This window comes from Pagrus pagrus (genome assembly GCF_965226575.1).
Source record: "Pagrus pagrus genome assembly, chromosome: 10".
Lineage (NCBI taxonomy): Eukaryota > Metazoa > Chordata > Actinopteri > Spariformes > Sparidae > Pagrus > Pagrus pagrus.
Genome location: NC_140194.1, coordinates 14,975,883 through 14,996,760, shown reverse-complemented (window position 1 = coordinate 14,996,760; position 20,878 = coordinate 14,975,883). Strand labels below are relative to the sequence as shown.

Genomic DNA, 20,878 nt, shown 5'->3' with positions numbered 1-20,878 from the left:
ATCGTTGAATCCACACATAGATCAAATTAATGTGAATAAATATTGACCTCCTTGTTATTTTTGGACACTTTGGCCTCAATGTCATAGCGATCTTCATCCACCACATCGATCTTATGGTGCAGATCTTTGCACAGAACCTGAGGACAGATAGAGAATCATATTTATTTAACAAAGTAATGAGAAAAATCTGCAGTCCTTTGGCTTGCTGCACAGTTATGCATCTCAAACTCAGCTGTATTTATGTTTTTTATAACTACAGTGTGTCTGTAATTTGCAAACAAAAAACTAATAAATACATTTATAAAAAAAACTACAGTGTGGGTAGTTTCGCAAATTATTACTGGTCAATTATTAAGCATTTAATATGTGAAACAATGTATGTGTAAATGTGTTAATATGTATGTGTGTTATGTGTAATGAATGATTTGAAGGTTGCTGTGTCAGCCAAATTCCCAACATATATAGACATCGAGATATCTGTCCTCTAATGTACCTACTGCATACGAACATGCTGCATGACCGGCATCTATATCAGATCAGAGGGATGATTGTAGTATGATTGGCGGCTCATGCAGTGACCTGCACATACCTGAAGATCCTGCAGGGACAAACCAGACAGCTGAAGTGGAGGGAGTCTCTCACTCAACGTAGCTTCTCTCTCCTGCTTCTTTTCCTCTTTGTCTTTCTCCAACATCATAGCTGCCATTTTCAGCATCTTCGTCTAAATAAAATGAAATGCTAGAGTGATTAACCTGTTAATTTGGCACGGATCACATCTTATTCTGTAAACCTGTGGATCTCATGAGAATGACACAAAATTTGATTTAACAGAGAAGACAATACCTTCAGTGCCAGTCTGCGTGACGCAGAGATCTTAGATTTTCTCTGCAAAAAAAGCAGTAGACAAAATGTTTATGTATAATATAAAAACATAATGTATCTAAATGAAGATTGTCTTTAGATAAGCTGCACTAGATATATGAATAACTTACCGGTCTGTGGTGGACATTATGATGTGGAAAAGAATAAGAAATCGGATAAAAGTTAGTATCAAAATGATAAAGATCTAAATAATTACTCTGTTTTACAAATACTGATTTACATAATAAAATAAAAAAATCATAACTTACGCCTCAGACATGGCTGGCTTTTATCTGTAAAAATGAAATAAGTCATACCAAAGTCAAAGAAATGCATCATACAAAAACAGTACTCATTGCACACATGCAGCACTATAAATACTCCCAGCTTTTTTTAAATGAACTAATATTTAATCACTTTCTGAATCCGTGTATTTTTCTGCTACTGTGCAAGCTGTTTATTCCCCTCTTGTTGAGCCCAGTAACAGTCATCCAGACCTCGTATGGTAACATACCAACATTAAGCCTTTAAATTAGCAACACTTCACGCTTGAGTGCTGCAGATAGTCTGAGTCATATTCCTATTTTAATCCCAGTTGGTGTCGATCCATTTTCAAGAAATAGTTTTTGTCAAAAAAGATACATATATGGAAAGTGTATCATCCTCGTGATTGTCAAAAGGAATTGTTTTGTTGCTACCTTAAATCCCTAACGTGCTAATTTCATTCAATTAATCGATAAAAGTTGTCTGATGAGTTTGAGTTGGTCTTTTAGTTATTCCCCATTAATCCAACAGTTGAAATTCTATAATTGTCTTAAAATTTTTGTAAGTAACGCTATCATCAGGAAAATCTACATACCTTTTTTTAAACCTCTGCAGAAAACCTGTTGAGTTGAGCAGTGACTGTCTTTAAATGACCAGAAGAAAACTCAAGTCAAATTTTATGGCTCCTATTGCCTTCTCTGAGTGGTCAACTAAAATAGCCTCCTGTGTCCTGATTGTCAGTGTACTGTATATCACTTCTACATCCCCCAACACAAGGTTTACAACTATACTCCCATTGACACTGAGAGTACAGGATTGTTGGACCGCCTTGACCCCAATTATTAACATCTATCTTGATGTATAATTGATAAATTAAATAAGATGAATATGAAGTAAATCTGGAAATCTGAACAAACCAAAGAAACCAGGCAGACATGTTTTTATAGTTTAATCAGCATCACATGTATTACAGACAGTGAGACAGCGCCATCAACTGTATAATACAAATACTGCACTTTAAAGACAAACTCATGAAGCTAATCAGCTTTTTCTTCAGCACAACTTCAATATGCAAAGGGTACTGTATACCATACAATGTATATTAATACAGTCATGGCATACAGTGGTATGTTTTTACATACAAGTTTACATTAACGCAACATTAAAGCTATTTTAACACAACATAATCCAAAAAAGTTCATTCATTTAATCCTTTACAAGTGCATATGGACATTATTCTTTACAAAATCAGTATTATTTTATCCTGTAATGGAAACCCTCTTGAATTTGATTTTGAAATAAAGGGATTTAATAAATAAAAACTTGAACATTGCAAACATAGGGTTCACTTTAGGAAAGACAAGTTTTTACTGTCCAGCATCAAACAGCTTCTTCCTGCCCTCCATACCAGACATGGCCTCCACGTTCTTACGCCAGTCAGTCACTTCTTCCCTCTGCAAAGATAGAGATAGATTATAATTTATTTTACACACAGTTCCTTATTTTTGCGGATGATTTTGTCTCAGCCACCAACTTTACCTTTTCATCCTCCTTCTTCACTGTCTTGAGGTTGGCCTTGAAATCAGCCTTCATGAGTTTTGAATTGTCGGTGCATGCACCCAGCATGTCATCTGTAGTTTTCTTCACCCTCTTTAAGTTGGGCCGCTTCACGCCCTTCAACTCAACGATCTTCTGATTAAGTGTCTGGATCTGTGCAAAAAACATGACAGTTTAAGAAAAGTTAAATAAAACACACAACATCCTGATAGGTTGTTAGGTTTAGGCAACAAAATACTTGGTTAGTTTTAGGCAACAAAAATACTTAGTGAGGTCTAGGCAACGGAAATACTTGGTTAAGTTCAGGCAACAAAATACTTGGTTAGGTTTAAGCAACACAAATACTTGGTTAGGTTTAGGCAACACAATATGTTACTGGGTTTAGGCAACATAAATACTTGGTCAGGTGAAGGCTACAAAAATACTTGGTTAGGTTTAAGCAACAAAAATACTTGGTTAGGTTTAGGCAACAAAAAACAACAGCAATAGCAGATTGTCAGTAAATAGTCAGTAAACGTATGACATGTTATTTGTGACCTCCTGGTTCAGTTTTACTGTACCTCTTTTTCATTTTTGGATACTTTCATCTCCATATCATAACGCGCTTCATCTACAACATCAATTTTACGATGCAGGTCTTTGCAGAGGTCCTGTAAAGAAGCAGAAGTATGTCAAGATGATGTGAAATAATAATGACTAAATTGGCATGATTTGCATTATCAGTACCTGGAGCTCCTGGACTGACAGACCTGAGAGCTTCAGCGGAGGGTAGGACTCATTCACAACTCTTTCCTTCTCGTGTTTCTTTTCTTCACTTTCAGCCACCAGCATTGAAGCTGCCTTCTTCAGCAGCTTGGACTGTAAGATAGGAAGGTGTTAATAAGCCTGGATAAAAACTTGAGCAGCCCTAAGATCATATGGCACACTGTTAAATACTGTTCACATAGCGCCTAAAGGTCTGCAAGACCTACCTTCAAAAGCAGCCGGCGTGTTGCTGAATATTTTGGTTTTCTCTGTCAGAAAGAAAGGAATACATCAAATGCTGTCATTAATATAGGTTTTCAATTGTCTTTTTAAAGAATAAAATGCAGAATTCTGAATCAGTACTGGTGATTAATTAATGCTTGTGACAGAAATAATTTGGACTCACTGGTCTTCATCAACATGTGACAAGAAAGAAGACAAAAGATATATTTTTTATTATATAACATACAAAAAGTGTACATAATTATGTATCTTTAGAGGCTGATACTCACCCCTCAGACATGTCTGCAGCTTACAGAACCTGTGAAGCAGAAGCACTTTTTACTCATTTCAACAGCATTGCATGTATTTTTCACACATAGTTTAACAGACTAGACCGAGTATAAATAATTGTTATCTCAATAGTATTTTCTACAGTTTTAATGTTTGATAAATCTAACTAGTTAACAGTTTATTTAGTCTAATTATCCACATGGGGCTTGCAGTATTCTTGCAGGACCAGATAATCCTTCCTATTGTTATAAAGTGCCTGTTGCATGACTATATTTGGCCACATTGCCCCCATGCTTTGCTGTGTCCAGCAGCTGTGGCCTTGATGATGCCAGAGAAAGCCAAGCAGCAGAAAGGTTTGGCCGCCAAGAGAGGAACGACACCAAACCTGTACAGACTGTGAGAGTAATATTTAAAAAAACAGTTCTCATTCCCAATTCTTAAGGACCCACGACACAGCTCATTATCTATTTTTCTAGGTTGTAAATACAGAATGATCCCAGCATAAAGTTTTAGGTTACAACTAAAGTGAAAATAATTTATACTCTTCCTCTGTCTCTTTCTTTCAGTTTCTCCAACCATCTCTCTGTAGAATTGGCTTTACATTGTCATTATTTCCTATTTTTGATTGCACCTCTGACACAGTAATATATCCAATTTGAATTAAGCCAGCCTGACAGGGTGCGAAAGTCAAGGCAAACAAGCAAAGCAGCAGACAATTTTCGGAAGCCTGCAGCCTTGCCCCTCCACCCAGGAGGTTGCCAGTTCATACGAGCGAGCCATCATCACTTATCACACCAGCTTTTCAGCCACAATGATGGGTCAAGCGTGCTGATTCCAGCCGCCAATACCTTGGCATGCAGTTTAAGCCTCGGGTTACATTTCCTCACTTAAAGGATCAGAAGATCATCAAGAAGCCGTAGAAGTCAAACCCCGAGAGCCACATTCAAGAAGTTGTTTTCAGACCTTGACAAAAGTAGCGACATAGCAACCATTCCCTCACATAAATACCAGCCGTGTCAGGGGCATGCTGATATGCAGTCTTCACTACTTCCTACATTAAAGTCGGACTTGACTTGACCAGAACAAACATGTGGCTATAGCGACAGGTACTTAGATATCTGGTCACAACAAGTGAAGAAGTCATAATCTCTCAATGTCAGGTCAAAGAGCTCTTGTTAATGTCTACAATAAATCTGACTGACTTTTATTTTCTTGTAATAAATAGCATAGGTTGATTATTTGATATGAATCTTACCTTGAAGATGAGAGGAAATCAGAGAGGACAGCAACAACGGTGAGTCAGGAAAAGAAAAAGCACTTTCTGGTTATAAGTGAAAGATTTATGTATTCAAAGTCTCATCTGAATGGCTCACTAAAATAGACCCCCCGTCCACCTGACAATTCCTGCATCACAACCCTCTTTGATTTGCCCTCAACCCGTGACCCATTTGTTTCATGTGATTGTGTTGCGTAAGAGCACACTTCACACGTCCCTCACCTAAGTGACAGCTGAGTTATCTTCTCTGTAGATATCAGGTGCCCTGAGAGTGTTTGCTTTTTAAACTTGTGTCATGGGGTGTACTGGCAAAGGCTGACCTCAAAGACCAGTTGTTTTAAAGGTGCCTTTTAATGTCAGTTTTAAAAAATTGATAGTGTGAAGTTTGTTAATTTGAGCTCCAATTTCAAAGTCTTTTGACATAACTGTTTCAGACACATGTACCATGTGAGGCTGTAATAGTGATGATTCTTTGGGCTAAATGCTAAAATTAGCAGGCTCGTGCTGTGAAGAAGGTGGAACATTTTCCATGTTTGCCATCTTAGTTTGCTGTTTTAGCATGCTAACCTTTGCTAATTAGCGCTAATGTTGTCAAAAATAACAATACATATGAATTCAGAATATTTGAAACAGTTTCAATACTCATTTCCCACTGTATCGATACACCGCCAGCTGCACTTTCTCGCTCTCTTTGTTTCCAACAGCGAGTTGGCACGCACACCGCTGCAGTGCCCACTTACCCGCTCCTCCCATTCGTCTAATTGTGGTCAGGAGTAAATTTACTTAGATGCTGTCTCGTTTAGTACACAGTACACAACACTTGATATATTCACATTTAATGTAAATCTAAAATCCTGCTCCCTCAATAATGTGTCTATTGTCCCCATATCAGACATGGTATCATTTGATACCATGTTCGTTACCATACTTGATATTTTTAAAGCTATTATGGTGAAGTTATTGTTACAACACTTATTAGGACTAACACAAATATGAGGCTATAGACATTAAAAAACGTATTTATTATTATTATTATGAAATACACAAGGATTATTAAAACAGTGGCCAACAATATACATCACCGAAAGGTCACGGGTGAGTGTCACAGGTATATAAACCCAAACTTCCTACAATGTAAAACTCCTTTCTGGTAGCATAAGAATTGTTAGATTGCCTATGCAAGATGAATACTGTATTTTATTATAGTCATTTATTCATGAGGGACAACTGATACTAAATAATATCAGCATGAAATAAATCTGTCTGATTGAGGCAAAAGGCTTATCTTTTATTTGTAGTCCCTGGCCAGGTTGATATTGTATTAAAAGGCAGAAAAAACAACTTCAGAGTGCAAATAAGAGCATACAACATAAATGAAAGGGGAACTAGGAAAAGAAAACATTACAGACTAAAACATACGAGCATTTTGAAGCATTTATCAACTTTATATACCAGTTGTGGATAATTAGAAGAGACGTTTTAAAGGAGGATTTCAAATTTTAGATGCCATAAATGTTATATCCTATCCTAGAGTATTTTTATATTTGGATCGAAGTGACCATGGCTTCTGATTCATAATATGCCGTGACTCCACTCTCACACAGAGGAGAGATCAAATCCAACCTCTACAGTCTATTCTGGTCAGCTTTTAGTGGCACATGTCTGTCTGTCTTTCTGTCTGTCTGTCTGTCTGTCTTAGTGTTATGTAAAGTGATACAGTTGGGCTCAGTGTCCAGTAAGAGGCACAGTTAGACTGAGACAAAGTGACAGGAATTAAAACACAGCCACGGCAACATTTTTGTCCTATAGAAAATAATCCCTGGTCACCAATCAGTGAATAGTTGAAGGTTTATTGCTCCTAATCCTGGTCTTCATGTGTTGATCCTCTTAGCTGAGATGTTCACTTATCTGCATATTTAGGTGATGCTGTCTGGGTGTAATGTGAGGTCAGGCTGGATGTCTTGTGTCCTAGTGGCCTCTAGTGGTTTAAAAGATAAGTTTGGTAGTCCTTGAAATATTTCTGAAGCTTCACAGAAAAACAGGTGGGCAGCATTCTTCTGAACAACTGAAGTAGATGGGGACATGTTTTAAAACTCACTTTTATCTTAGCAGCTACAGTGAAGATTTCAGTTAAGAAATGTGTAAATATTCTCCCAGCAGCTGTTTGGAGCCATTTTATGTGTATATATATATATATGTATATATATATATATATATATTTAATTTTAAAATGGCCCCATCTACTTCAGTTGTTTGGGAGAATGATGCACTGTTTTGCAATCTTAGTTTGCTGTTTTGCTTTGAAGCTCCAGAAATGTTTTGTGGATGATAAAACTTCACCTGACTTGCCATCTGCATGAGGGTAGATAGTGACTGAATTTTTTTTCTATTTTTTGGGTGAACTTGTCCTTTAAGACACTGATAAAAGACCTTTGTAGCATGTTTCTCTCTCCCCTAATCAGTGTTGAGACTAACGCCGTTAGAATAAACGCGATTACGTAACGCCGTTACATTCCTCTGTAATTTGTAATCTAATTAATTACTTTATCCTGCGTTACTAACGCCGTTTCCGTTACTAACATGACTTGTGTTGCCGTTACTAAAATCGGGGCCCCAGCGCGATCATGGTAAAAAAAAAAAAGCCTGCAGCCAGCATGAGTTCTAGGCTATTGTTTTTTCTTTTCTTCCTTTCCTCCTCCTCACTTCATAAGCGGGCTGCAGAGTAGAGAGCACACTAGTACAACACGGTTTCGATAAAAACCAAGGATAAGACAGGTCATGTTTTGCGGATATGGAACAAGGAAGTAACTGACTTGACGATGTATAGCTGCGTGCCATCATTGACGAATCCTTGTAGGAGTTTATTTTACACACAAACCGACGTAGCTTCTGTGCGGCGCACACACACAACTTTCGACCGGTAAAACCAAAGTGATAGACAGAGAAGAAATGGCGAGTACAGAAGAGGAGGATAAAGTGGGAAAGTCGGCGTTTAGCAAGTGGAAATATAAACACTCTACTCTATGAAACTGGCGTGTGAAACATGCTTCTAAAAAGCCGAATTCTTTGACATATTACTTTGTTTTAGTAACGCAAAAATTACTTTTCCTAGTAATTAGTTACTTTTATAATAGAGTAATTGAGTTACTAACTCAATTACTTTTTTAAGAAGTAATTTGTAATTGTAATTAGTTACTTTTTCAAAGTAATTTGCCCATCACTGCCCCTAATTGCCTGTCAGCTTTCTGCTGTTTCTTACTGTATATAATAAAGCCAAGAATGACCCCCAAAATAGTTAAAGCTTATATTTTTTGTTCAACGACTTAACAATTTGTCCTAATGTCACAAAATGTCTTGGACAGCATTTAACAGTAAACCTGTCTCCATCCACCTTAGTGCAACTTAAGCTGTTAGAACAGGACATTTTACCCGTAAATTCAGCCACTGCTGCCCCCTAGTGACCGTTTGATATTTTGACACACTGGTTTGCAGTTCCACGGTAAATACACACAAATATGGAAAACACATTTCTGTTTCTCGTGTCATTCTGTGGAAATCCTCACATGCAGCGTTCTGCGTTAGAAAGGAAACTACCAGCCACATTTGACGAGAGCATCCTTCCTGTTTTCAGATTCCAGCACCTGATAAAAACGAAAACCAATCAGACGGGTTGAGATCAGATCACACTGAGTCTTCTCCGTATTTGTTCAACAAGCTATTGCACCAACTTTCCAATTGAAGTTTATTATTGTTCTATTTTTTTAAGCTTTTCCACCTGCCACACCAGAATGCTCTATGTTCCTTTTTTCTGTTTTTATTTGATTGCAGTTTCATCGTCTCTGAGGACTCTGGACAAGCGTCTGGACTGCAATCAAGAGGTGAGGATTCAATCTATCATAAAAATAAATACAAGAAATCTTATGAAAGTAAAATGGGGTGAATGTATAGTCAAAAATCATCAAGTCACTCGTATCTTGTGTTTTTTCCAGGGTCTTGACAACTGTAAAATTAGTAAGTATCTAATTTGTTAAATCGGTAGAATAAGTTTGACCAGTATGTTGAGGGTGGTAATATTTTGTCAATGTTTTTGCATTTTATTGTTTTCATTTCAAAGTTTAAAGAGATTTGGTGTTATTTCTTAGTATGGTGGAGTAAATCGTGCAAGGAAATATTCTTTTGATTTGATATTTATGGGATTAATCTGACCACACATATGAGTAGGTTAAATATATCAACATTAGTAAAATATAAACACTGTTCCTTAATGTCAGATAACTGCTCAGAGAGTCTCACGGTCGTACAAAGTAATCGTGCTCCTAATGACCCAGAATGGGATCATGAGCAGGTGGGAGTCTGGACTGACGAACGTGATGATCCTATTTCGGTTATGAGTGTGACGTGGAAACTAAAGGCAGATGGTGAGTAATACTGAAATCTGCTTTTAAAAGTGCAGTATCTCACATTTTTGAATGCGTCGAATACAAGTTGTTAATCTTTCATCAAAGGTGAACAGAAAATAAGTGGAAGAACTCGTATCAAATACACTCTCTCATGTGTTCACAGCAAGTATACTTAAACTTCGTGGATCAGAGATAAATATCCTGGATGAAAGTACAAATCAACATATGTGTGTGCGGTATTCCTATAAAATCAGCCGACAGCAGAATCCAAAAAGACAGAGGGTAAGACCGCATCATATTTATTCATTTAACTTTTGCTGTAACCGTGACAAGCGAATACAGATGTTTCAGATAAAACACCTACGATTTGTTTTTCTATATTAGTGGCAATTTTCCCTGGTTGGAGTTGTGGTAGAGCCTGGGCACACATATAATGTGACAGTTTTTAATTGGCCTAAACCAGAGATCATAGATTACAGGATCAGGAAGCAAATTACCATCCCAGGTGAGTTACATTTCAGCATTTTTAAAACCCAGGAAAACATTCAAGTTATATGAATTATATAAGTTTGCTGTATACACAAGCTTATATTGATTATATGCTGCTCTTGAGTTCAGGTATAACTACATTGTGTTCTTACTATTATATTATACTATTGTAGTAAATATAGTAAGTTTTTTCAGGGCCAATACAGATTATTAGTAATCAAGGACACTAATAACCAGTGTTGGGAACAGAGAATGAAAATCTTAGTGTCAAATTTAGAATAATGATTGATGGAATGTAACTAAGTACATTTACTCAAGCACTGTACCGAAGTACAGTTTTGAGGTACTTGTACTTTACTTGAGGATTTACATTTCCTGCTAACATTCCACTTTGAAGCAAATATTGTTCTTTTTAATCCACTGCATTTATTTGATAATTACACAGGATTACTTTGCAGATCCATAATATTCACTGTTCATAGGCCATTACTCCTGACATGTCCACTCAGAAAAATAATTTCATCATCTTTAATAAAGTTAATGCAATTTTTCAAATATTATACATAAAAGTAGTCCATATGTAATGGATTACTTTTATGTATAATACTTGAAATGTTCTTTACATAAACTAGAAAATATGTAATTGAAATCCTATGTGTAGTTTATGTAATTGAAAAAGATAAAGTCAGTGTTTCAGGAAATTATTTTTTCAAGTGCAATCAGATAGTATTGTGTTTTGGCCAAGATATTGAGTGAGACAAGAGAGTGGTGACTAGAGGCAGAGAGGTCGGTACATCAGAGCCAAAGTGGTGCATTTTTAACTTAATTTATCAGCTATCAGAAAAAAACAATCAAAAAACAAAGATTCTGATAATTACAAAAATGCTGGATATCGAATCTGATAATCAGTTAGTCAGATTATCGATAAATTCCTAGTTTTTTGCATACAGTACCTCTGCCAAAGCCCAGCAATCCCTTTTAATTTAATCAAGCCTAATCCAATATCAAGCTTGATAACCCTGTATCACCTTAAATTTCAAACCACCCATAACTGCTCAAGCATAATTTAAGATCACCAGATCTAGGATGTGCATCAGATTGTACTCAAACACCTTACCTTTTTCATCTAAATCCATACATTATTCCCTGAAAAATTAACAAAAATGTCAAAAAAACACTCTGTCTCGCAATGTTAAAGAAAGTGAGGAAATATTCCTGGATCCGCAACAGAAGTTAATGGGGTCTATTCTGGGCCGAGACACATCCCCCGTCCAAGTTTAATGGAAATCACTTCAGTAGTTCTTGTGCTATCCTGCTGACAAACCAACAAATGGACACAGGTGAAAACATAACCTCTTTGGAGGAGATATAAGTCAGTGTGAAAAGATCTGTGCTCCTGAATCTCACCTTCTCAAGAAGTAATGTGTGTAAAACTAACAGTCTCAACAAGGGTCAGTTTAACATGTATTGTTCAGTTACCAACACCATCACTTTTCTTTCACATTTATGACATTTTGAATATATAAAAATCAGTTTTTGCATCTGTCTAATAACATTCTAATCAGCATATTTACTGTCATGACCAGGATGTGATGACCCGAGAGTCAACAGGTCTGTAATGTGTCTGCAAAATGGTACATTTTACATTCTTAGCATCTCACAAGTTTTAATGGACTTTTAATGTCAGAGATTCAGGATCATGCAAGCATTTTACTCTGCATGTCTTGTTATTTCAGGAAGTCTGTGGGATCATAACATGACTGCTGTTGTGTCTGATAGGGAACATAACAAGTTATCCATTGTTGTGAGTTTTCAAGCATCCCAGTATTCAGAGAGATACCAAGTGTCCATCCAGAGCCCTGGTTTCCATTGCTCAAAGAATGTCTCAAAGGTAATTATATTAAATTTGTTGTTAAGACTGTCATCAAATGACTTACTGCTTCTTTTGCAAGAAATGCTGCAGTACTGTAGCACACCTGATGTCAGAACACATTTTCTCATTAACAAATAGGAAAACAGAACATCGCTGAATGTGACATTTGAGTTTGGTTTGAAGCAGCTCTCCCAATGTGAACTGTTGATAATGGTGAGTTCAGTTTTAATTTAATGTCCCACCCATAGCAGTTGATAAAGAAATCTTATTTGTCCTTATATAATGTCACCTCACTCTGCTTGTTCTTAAGATTCAGCCATTTTTTATTCGATGCAAGAATGACTGTTGGCGCCCCGAGAAAATTATCGATTACTGTCAGTGTAAGTGTGATTTTTGACTTATGAACAGCATATATGATTGGTGTTTCCTGATCTTTTTGGCTTGTAATCACTTTGAGCAGTGTTTAACTGTTCACTCATTGTTGTAGGTGTCAGTTTTGACCTCTAGACTTAAAAATATTATTTGAAAAAATGTTTAAAGCAGACATATTATGCTGTTTTTTTCCTTTCCTTCAAGTTCCTGTGCATGTCAAAGGTCTTAAAAGTTCAAAAAGTTCAAAGTCTGCACCAACAGAAGCTCTTCTCTCCCACAGAAAACACTGAAATGCCTCGTCAGTAGTCTCGCCTGTAATTACATGACTTCATGACATCACACTTAGTCACCATGTCGAACATTTGCATAATTACTGCAGAGCTCATAAAAGTTTATTTAGCAGAGCTGCTCTGTGTTTGTTAGCAGTGCTTGTGTCGGGACCTTAAAGAGACAGGAGCTAAAACAGAGAGATTCAGACAGCGGTGCTGCAGCACTGGACAGTATGAGAAAACTGATGTTATAGTAGTAACCCAATAAAATTATGAACCTGAAAATCAACATAATATGTCTGTTTTAAGACCCAAGTTGGAAATATTTGAGAAAATACCCCCAAAAATGTGATTGTATGTAATATTATCTTTTTATTTTTTCCTGCCCCATTAGTTATATCGCCCCCTTATTTTGCAACCCCGGTATTTGAATTCACTTTTTGGATCTGTCAAGGTTTTTCGCTAATCATATCTTTTCTTTTATGTTTTTCGTCTTAGATTATCCACCACGGACTTTAATTGTAAAAGCGACTGTGGGCTTGCTTCTCATTGGAAGTTTTCTTGTTTATTTACTGTGGAGAGCATCTCATAAAGGTTTGCCTTCTTATAAAAACACTGTGTTTGACAGAAAACAGAGCTTGGTATTGATAGTTAAACGATGAATTTCACACTTCCCTCAGATCCTGTAGAAATGTCCTTATCTGCTGACGAAGAACATACAGGAGGTTTTCAAATCCAAGAGAGAAGAAGAGTCCTCATCATCTACTCACTCGACCACCCTTTATACAAAAACATTGTTCTCAAGCTCTGTGCCTTCCTGGCAACCAAATGTGGCACTGAAGTGGTCCTGGATCTGCTGGATTCTAGAAGACTAGGAATGTTGGGAAGCATCCAGTGGTTGGACTGGCACAGAGAACAAATAGAAAGCTCTTCAGATAAGATACTTATCCTGTGCTCTCGAGGAGTACAAGCCAAATGGAGAGCCATGTGTGGTGACAGACGGGTTTTTCTGAGAGAGGATGTTCGCTCACCCGTAGGTGACATGCTCAGTCCGGCTCTCAGCCTCATGGTCCCTCATTTTATCCGATCTGCATCGTTTGAAAAGTACATAGTGGCTTACTTTGATGATGTTTCTTCTGAAGAAGATGTTCCCTCACCTTTCAACATCACAGTGCGATACAAGCTGATGAAACAGTTTGAGGAGCTCTTTTTCAGGATATTGGACACTGAAAAGCACGAGCCAGGCAGAGTGAATCACATCGAAGGGCTTTCAGGAGACGACTACTACCACTGTCCCTCAGGTCGAGCCCTGTGGGACGCCATAGAGGCTTTTCATGCGTACCAGCAGGAGCATCCACAGTGGTTTGAAGATGAACTACTGGAAAGCTCAGAGTTGGAGGCTAAGGAGACGTCAGCTGAGATCTGTGACAATGCAAAAACAACCACAAACCTCGCCACACATTGTGTACCTGACTCAACCCAAGTGATGCTCAGGCAGTTAAAGACACAAGGAAGTGATTTCACTGGAGGCAAAACAGGACCTAACATGGCTGAAAAGTTTCAAATGTGCATCAAAGTTGAGGAGAACCCTCATATTGCTGAGAACATGCAGCCACATTGATATATTGTTTTAAATTATAAAAAGAACGACAAAATTTTAAAGAAGATCAGTAAAGATCTAACAGTTAGGTTGTACTCAGAGTGATAAGTAATTAGCAGGGAAGAACATGTTTCAGTCCTGTGGTGGTTGTCCTGTATCGTCTGCTGGTGCAGAGTAGTTTGAATCGTGGATGATGATAGTCTGGCCTGGTAGATGTACTTACTGTGGATGGATCTGTACCACATTTCAATGTGAATTAAAACAAAGGGAAGTATGAAGACACATTCCTGATTTCTTTCTTTCTTTCTTTGATGGTTTAGATTTGGTATTTTGTATCTGCTTGCCTTCCTATCTGTTCTGTAGTATTTTTGCATGTTGCATTGATGTTAAATTTCACCTGCTTTCACTCAGGAGATAACTCAGGAGCATTGTAGACACCAGAGTTCTGCGGTTGATTATTTTGGGCTGTGCAAACAGTGTGTGGGTCAAAGTTCAGCCCTCTGGGCAAAGTTTCAAGCAATTGTGTTGCACTGGGGAAGGTAAGAAGCAACCCTTTTTATAGAACTTTCAGTTTTTGTTTAAAGAGCTGATTGAATGTACTTTTAATTATTACCTTTAATCAAATTACTTTTCCTTTAACTTTTTGCTATGTTCTTCTGAAAGCAAGGAAGTTTTAACAGGAAGTAGTCAACATTTCTACCACAGGTAAATGGCCTCCCTCTGACTCCATAGCACTTATTTTTCTAGAAAGGAGTTCATGTAGATAACTTCTTTACACTGGTGGCTTACAGTTGTAGTTTCTGTTTGTTGATGTGCCTCTGATCCACTCAGAGTCATTGATGAAATATTAGATTAAAGACAGTGTTTTCAAACAGCTTTTGGTACATTAGTAGAGTGAAGTAAGAAAACTCCAGCTCTGGAATGTGGGTCTCAGTTTCTAAGAGTGGCCCCAAAAAGGGGGGAGGGCAATGGGAATTTGTCCCAACTAACTGGAGCAAAGAAAATCCTCACAATGGCTGAATTGGACTTGTGCCTTGCAGTGACAGAGAACACACTGCACACTGACAGAGTTTTTCACATTTAAATTAAAAACTCTTCATATTTTCTAGGTATACTGAAAAGAATGGGGATGCTGAGGAGAGCCTCTACACTTATCCTGAGACGAGGAATCACAACTTATCAGAGCAGACTGTGCAAAAATGGTAAATAAATACATCCGCTCATTATATCTCACAGTTTAATAATAATAATGGTGATTTATGAAGTGTGAACTCTTTTCTCAGACAGCCACTTCAGAGTTCATCCATCTGTATCACAGGCACTGGCGGAAAACAAACCAGTGGTTGCGCTGGAGAGTACTATCATCACACATGGCATGCCCTATCCACACAACCTGAGGTGCCTCTTGTTACCTTCAAGTGTCAAAAAACTCTCATAGCAGCAGCTCATTAGTTGTTTGAAACGTTGGTAACTGAGTCAATGCTTTAACTCAGCACTGCAAAGGAGGTGGAGGCCATCGTGAGGGCTGAAGGAGCCACCCCAGCCTCGGTTGGAGTGATTAACGGTGAAGTCCATGTCGGTCTGTCATCAGAGGAGCTCGACCACCTCGCCCGCTGCAAGAACTCCCTGAAGGTGTCCCGTCGTGATCTGCCCTATGTCATTAGCAAAGTGAGACCGCAACACACTCGCAACACACGGCTTAAAATAATCTCGTCCACTTTGATGGCCCTGTCATTCATGGCAGAATTTGAATGCTGTCCTCTATGTTTTTCTCCTAGGGGCTCTCTGGAGGAACGACAGTGTCAGCCACGATGATAGCAGCACATCGAGCTGGCATCTCTGTGTTTGTCACAGGGGGGATTGGAGGGGTTCACAGAGACGGAGAGAACAGTAAGCAGACTGGCATCTTACTTTTACACATACTGACACTAACTTATCATCCTTAACAAACCATGAAAACAGACCCTGACTGGATGGTTTTGGCCCCCTTTCACATGGAGACTGAACAATCCTGTAATCAGGTGTTTGACCATCCTTTATGAAAGGAACGGAAATGATACCTGAAGAATTCTCCTTCAGATCAAGTCCAGAAAAAATGTTAGATGCTCAAGTGCTGTATGATCTTGAGGTCATATAAAGGCCAGCTCACCTGGAGAGGTGATAGTGTGCCATGTATAAGAACACCAAAACTGTCTTGACAGTAATTATCTTGCCATGTTAAGAGAAATACATTTGTATCATGTTAACAAATGAACACCACGATTCTTTCTCCAGCTTTGGACATCAGTGCAGACCTGACGGAGCTTGGCAGGACTCCAATTGCAGTGGTGTCTGCTGGTGTGAAGTCTATTCTGGACATCGGACGCACCCTCGAGTTCCTTGTAAGAATATTGAGATCATTTTACTGAGTCATGTTGTCATTTCACACTGTAAAAAAACTCTAAATTTGCTCTACAGCGTTACTCGAAAGCGTTAAGTTTACAGATGTTGCCTGTATTTTTTAAATACACAACGATTTCCATAAAACTACAAAAATAGACTGAACTGAATTCACATGACTAATGTAAAATAACATGAAAAATCTGCTTTTTGTTATTTTACAGTATGTTTTTGGAACCTCCACCTACTGTTTTCTGGGTTGTTTTTTTATAGCGTATACCATGACGGATGATTGGCACAGCTGTGTTTAAAGGAAACTGTTATGTATTTATCATCAGGAGACGCAGGGAGTCTGTGTAGCCACATATGGAGCGTTGAGAAATTTCCCCGCCTTCTTCTCTCCACAAAGCGGATTCACATCTCCGTATCAAGTCTGCAACCCAGAGGAGGCTGCAAAACTCATTGGTATATCAGCATTTTTTTATTCTCAACATCGATAGTTCCTTTGACCTTTAACTCACTGAGGTCATGAATGCAGATCTGTTATTTTGCATCGTTCAGCAAGCACTCTGTCACTGGGTCTCCAAAGTGGTGTCCTGTTAGCGGTGCCCATCCCAGAGGAGCAGGCAGCCATCGGCCAGCAGATAGAGGAAGCCATTCAGACTGCAGTAACAGAGGCAAGGTACACATAGTCTCTGTGGCTTGTAAACAAGTGTGAATCAAATAGACTGTTGATCTTAGCTGATTAATTTCTGTTCACTTTTTTTGATTCACGCAGAACTAAAGGTATAACAGGAAGAGATGTGACGCCATTTATCCTTCAAAAGGTCAACGATCTGACAAAAGGAAAGTCCCTTGAGGCCAGTATCCTGCCGACAGTCTGAGTCAGAGAACATGACCATATGAAATTCTTTGAAACAAAAAAAAGCACTGAGAATATTAATAACTTTGTTGTTTCGTAGGCCAGACAATGTTACAGTGCAAGTTGCTTCTATTCCAAGTATAATGTCCTTAACATGTCATGCTCTTAGACATTGCTCTGATTCATAACAATGCTAAAGTTGGCAGTCAGATCGCCTGTGCACTGTCAAAACAACTGAATGAGAGAAATTCAAAGGGCAAGACTCATCGTCATGGAAAACAGTCATCAGACTCCGACACAGATGTTGTGAGTATAAACACACATGATGGACCAAATGTATCAGTCAAATATTGACACAGTACACTACCCACAATGCAGTTCTTTTACAGGTTGTCATAGGAGGAATAAATGTTGATTTTATTGCTAAAGGAAAGACGAAAGCACTTCAGGTAATTCATAACACTGTTTATCCACACTCCTCCAGATCATGTAAGGTCATATTATGAACGTTATAATGACTCTTTGCCTCTTTCAGTTTGGACAGACAAACCCAGGAAGTGTCTGTCAGTCATTTGGTGGTGTAGGTCGGAACATCGCCGGTGTGTTTTTATCTGATTATTCTCACGCACACGTTTTAATCTGCAGTTTAAATCTGATGGTCTCACACTCACTTCCTCTTCTTCCACTGTCTTTCAAGACTCAATGAGTCGATTAGGCCAACGACCTCTGTTCATCTCAGCTACTGGAGCTGATTCACACAGTGATGCAGTGTTTAACCATTGTAAACATATGGTATGTCAACAGTTATTTATTATTAAGACTGATTATAATCCACTTAATTTGAATATGTAAATTAAAGTTCTTGACTTTTTTTTCTTATTTCTGTCAGAACACAGATGGTGTGGCCAGGCTAGAAGAGCAAAGCACGGCTACCTACTGTGTAGTCATCGATGAGAGTGGAGAGATGAGTCTTGGACTGGGAGATATGGACATTCATCAGCAAATCACAGAGCAATATGTAAGTTCTGCTAGCAAAATAATTTCTTTTTAGCATGCCTAACCCAGGGTTGTGTTCCAATGCCTTATTCAGAACCATAAGTCACGTTTCCACGGCATAACGTTTCCCCAGGGACGAGAAACTGTTGGAGGAACTCAGGAACGTGCCATCGCAGAGAGCGGGGTCTAAATTAATGCAGTTTCAGACAATGTTGGAGGTCAGAATTTCCTAGTCGAAACATCCAATATCCATCTTCGGTTCCCACTTGCAGAATGCCAAAAGTGGACAAAAAACTTCACTGACCGTAACAAAATTAAGTCTCTTTGGCAAGCGTACACATAATTGCACACTCAGCAGTGCAGCCTCCTTGTATTATTAATGAAACAGAGGAGAAAAAAATACACAAGGTAAAAAAAAGGACTTCATGCTTCGAAACATATCCAAACATATCATTTATTCACCTAATACAAATACTGTTGTCGACAAATACACCCTACCCCCTTCCCATGGGTGCTGCCATTGTTGTGTGATGTCAGACTCCCTCATATAAATCTGGGTCGTCGGATGTGGCCCCAGTTTACAAGTAGGAATTCTGACTTTGGGTGGCGTGCTATTGTATATTTTCAAGTTCGGAGGTGTTTGGAAAGTAGTGTAAGTTCTGGGTACGTTATTTTAAAAAGCCGCTTTTCAAGTGATGCAATCATACAGGAGCCTTAGGGGTAGGTCGACTGCTGAATGTTCCTTATTGGTCAAGTACTCACAGCATTTTATATCAGCTACCTTTTTTTAAAATCTCAGTCACAGCCCTAGTTTGTTTTATGACTTGTTTTGTTAGTGACGCACATTTGTTTTGAAAGGTGCAACGGAAATAATATTTGCGTAGTTCACTTCTTTATTCTCTCTTTGAATGTCTTTTTAAAGGTGTCACAGTTTGAGAAGCAGCTGTCATCAGCCACTCTTGTGTGTCTCGATGGAAACATCCCCGTCTCCACCATCGATTATGTTTGCTCCATTGCCTCTAAACACAACACCAATGGTAAACACACTGAGATGGTCGGTAAATGATAAGGAATGATTGTGAACTGAAGCTCTGTTGATTTAATACGATCAATGTGTGTCACAGTTTGGTATGAGCCCACAGATTCAGAAAAGGCTCGCAAGCCTTTCCTGTCAGATTCCTGGAAGTCTCTGTCCTATTCATCCCCAAACCTGACAGAGCTGTGCACCATGAACAAAACACTTGGTTTACCAACACCTGAAGGTAAACTCTATTCCTTAACGAGCATTTGATGGTTTAGTTGTGGAATTATATCTCTATTTTCTCAAACACATAATCAGAGTTGAAGTTGTGACAGTTAGTGTTCATGTGAAAAATGCAAGTAGTGTGATAGCAGCTGAGGATGTGGTTTTGTCTTGTGGGGTGTCAGTGCTGCCGAGCTCTCTCGACGAAGTACTGTGTGTTGCGGTGACTCTCTCACGCCCCCTTCTGGAGCATCTTCACTGTGTGGTGGTGACTCTGGGAGCTAATGGACTGTTGGTGTGCGGAGAGCATGATGCAGGCTCGGTCAACCTGCAGCCAAGAAAACAGAAGAGGGTAAGAGCAGCTTATTTTAAACTTTAATGATGATTATTGTTATGACAGTGAAAGTGAACTTGTTTTCTCTGTTTGCAGAAGAGGCAGCTTTGTGCTCTGCACTACCCAGCGCTGACAGTGACAGCAGAGGAGACAGTGAATGTGTCAGGAGCAGGAGATAGGTGCCAAAAATTTACTCGACCTACTTCCTCCTCCCCGTGCTGCTTTGCAAACTTTCGCTGCTTTAGTTTCACTCGCTTTTTAATTTCCCGTGACCTCTTTTTCTTCCTGTCCCTGTCATACTTTCTCTTACTCACTAAATTATGCCTAAACATTCCAACAAAGACGCTCATCCCTGCTCCGTCTGCAGTCTTGCAGGTGCCTTAATGGCTGGGATTCTCCAGCAGAGAGACACAGACAGTTGTGTTCGGATGGGGATCCTGGCTGCACGGCTGTCTGTAGTGTCACCGCACCCCATCGCCCCCACGCTCACCTTAGACTCCGTGGACCCCAACAAAGTCAAGGCTCAGGACTGGCCCAAACCCAGCTTCATGTGGATAGATTAAAAATATTTTCAATTTTGAATCATTACTTGAGGAATGTATGAAGATTAGGTCTAATATGCATTGGCTTGTTTAATATATTTCTCAGTATTTTGTCATTTTTGGCCTTAAAATGTGTGTTTGGATTCTTTCGAAACCTGCATGTAACATCATGGCTGAGTAAACACTAAAACCTTTGAATACAAATTGTATTTGATCATTTATATTGTTCTATAATAAAAACACTGACTTAAACTTTGCTCGAGTTCAAAATTACAAGTCTGTGTGAATAAAATATGAAACATTT

At 38.6% G+C, this 20,878-nt stretch overlaps 3 protein-coding genes across 7 annotated transcripts in view; 2 read left to right on the top strand and 1 right to left on the bottom strand.

Moving 5' to 3' along the window:
* Positions 1-3,540, bottom strand: part of tnni4b.2 (troponin I4b, tandem duplicate 2) — a 4,444-nt gene extending 904 nt beyond the window's left edge. Inside the window, exons 1-3 of one of the 2 annotated variants that reach the window (XM_084363382.1) lie at positions 844-909; positions 590-721; positions 48-137 (exon numbers count right to left, since the gene is read on the bottom strand). In XM_084363382.1, coding sequence (XP_084219508.1) covers positions 48-137; positions 590-715 — 216 coding nt within the window. In that variant the 5' untranslated portion in view covers positions 716-721; positions 844-909. Of the gene's footprint in view, positions 1-47; positions 138-589; positions 722-843; positions 910-3,242; positions 3,333-3,408 lie in introns of those variants that run through there. The other variant, XM_084363383.1, reaches the window with a different exon arrangement.
* The window catches only part of LOC311263374 (interleukin-17 receptor A), an 18,994-nt gene extending 7,034 nt beyond the window's left edge, over positions 1-11,960 (top strand). Inside the window, exons 2-8 of the mRNA XM_084363384.1 lie at positions 9,044-9,093; positions 9,205-9,226; positions 9,487-9,633; positions 9,779-9,897; positions 10,000-10,120; positions 11,691-11,715; positions 11,841-11,960. Of these exons, the coding sequence (XP_084219510.1) occupies positions 9,603-9,633; positions 9,779-9,897; positions 10,000-10,120; positions 11,691-11,715; positions 11,841-11,859 (315 nt within the window). The 5' untranslated portion in view covers positions 9,044-9,093; positions 9,205-9,226; positions 9,487-9,602 and the 3' untranslated portion in view covers positions 11,860-11,960. The remainder of the gene's footprint in view (positions 1-9,043; positions 9,094-9,204; positions 9,227-9,486; positions 9,634-9,778; positions 9,898-9,999; positions 10,121-11,690; positions 11,716-11,840) is intronic.
* On the top strand, positions 11,916-20,878 carry LOC311263372 (uncharacterized protein). 4 transcript variants are annotated; one of them, XM_084363379.1, is made up of 20 exons: positions 14,237-14,757; positions 14,886-14,923; positions 15,328-15,420; positions 15,502-15,616; positions 15,712-15,886; positions 15,997-16,108; positions 16,493-16,599; positions 16,936-17,062; positions 17,159-17,279; positions 17,376-17,461; positions 17,629-17,765; positions 17,849-17,908; positions 17,995-18,058; positions 18,157-18,251; positions 18,349-18,477; positions 19,378-19,492; positions 19,580-19,717; positions 19,884-20,050; positions 20,129-20,211; positions 20,400-20,878. In XM_084363379.1, exons 3-20 carry the CDS (start codon positions 15,342-15,344, stop codon positions 20,593-20,595), a joined length of 2,106 nt encoding a protein of 701 aa, XP_084219505.1. In that variant the 5' UTR covers positions 14,237-14,757; positions 14,886-14,923; positions 15,328-15,341; the 3' UTR covers positions 20,596-20,878. The 4 variants fall into 4 exon arrangements, with proteins under 4 accessions (XP_084219506.1, XP_084219505.1, XP_084219504.1 ...); XM_084363378.1 differs by having other exon boundaries at positions 14,882-14,923; XM_084363380.1 differs by lacking the exons at positions 14,237-14,757; positions 14,886-14,923 and adding an exon at positions 11,916-11,995.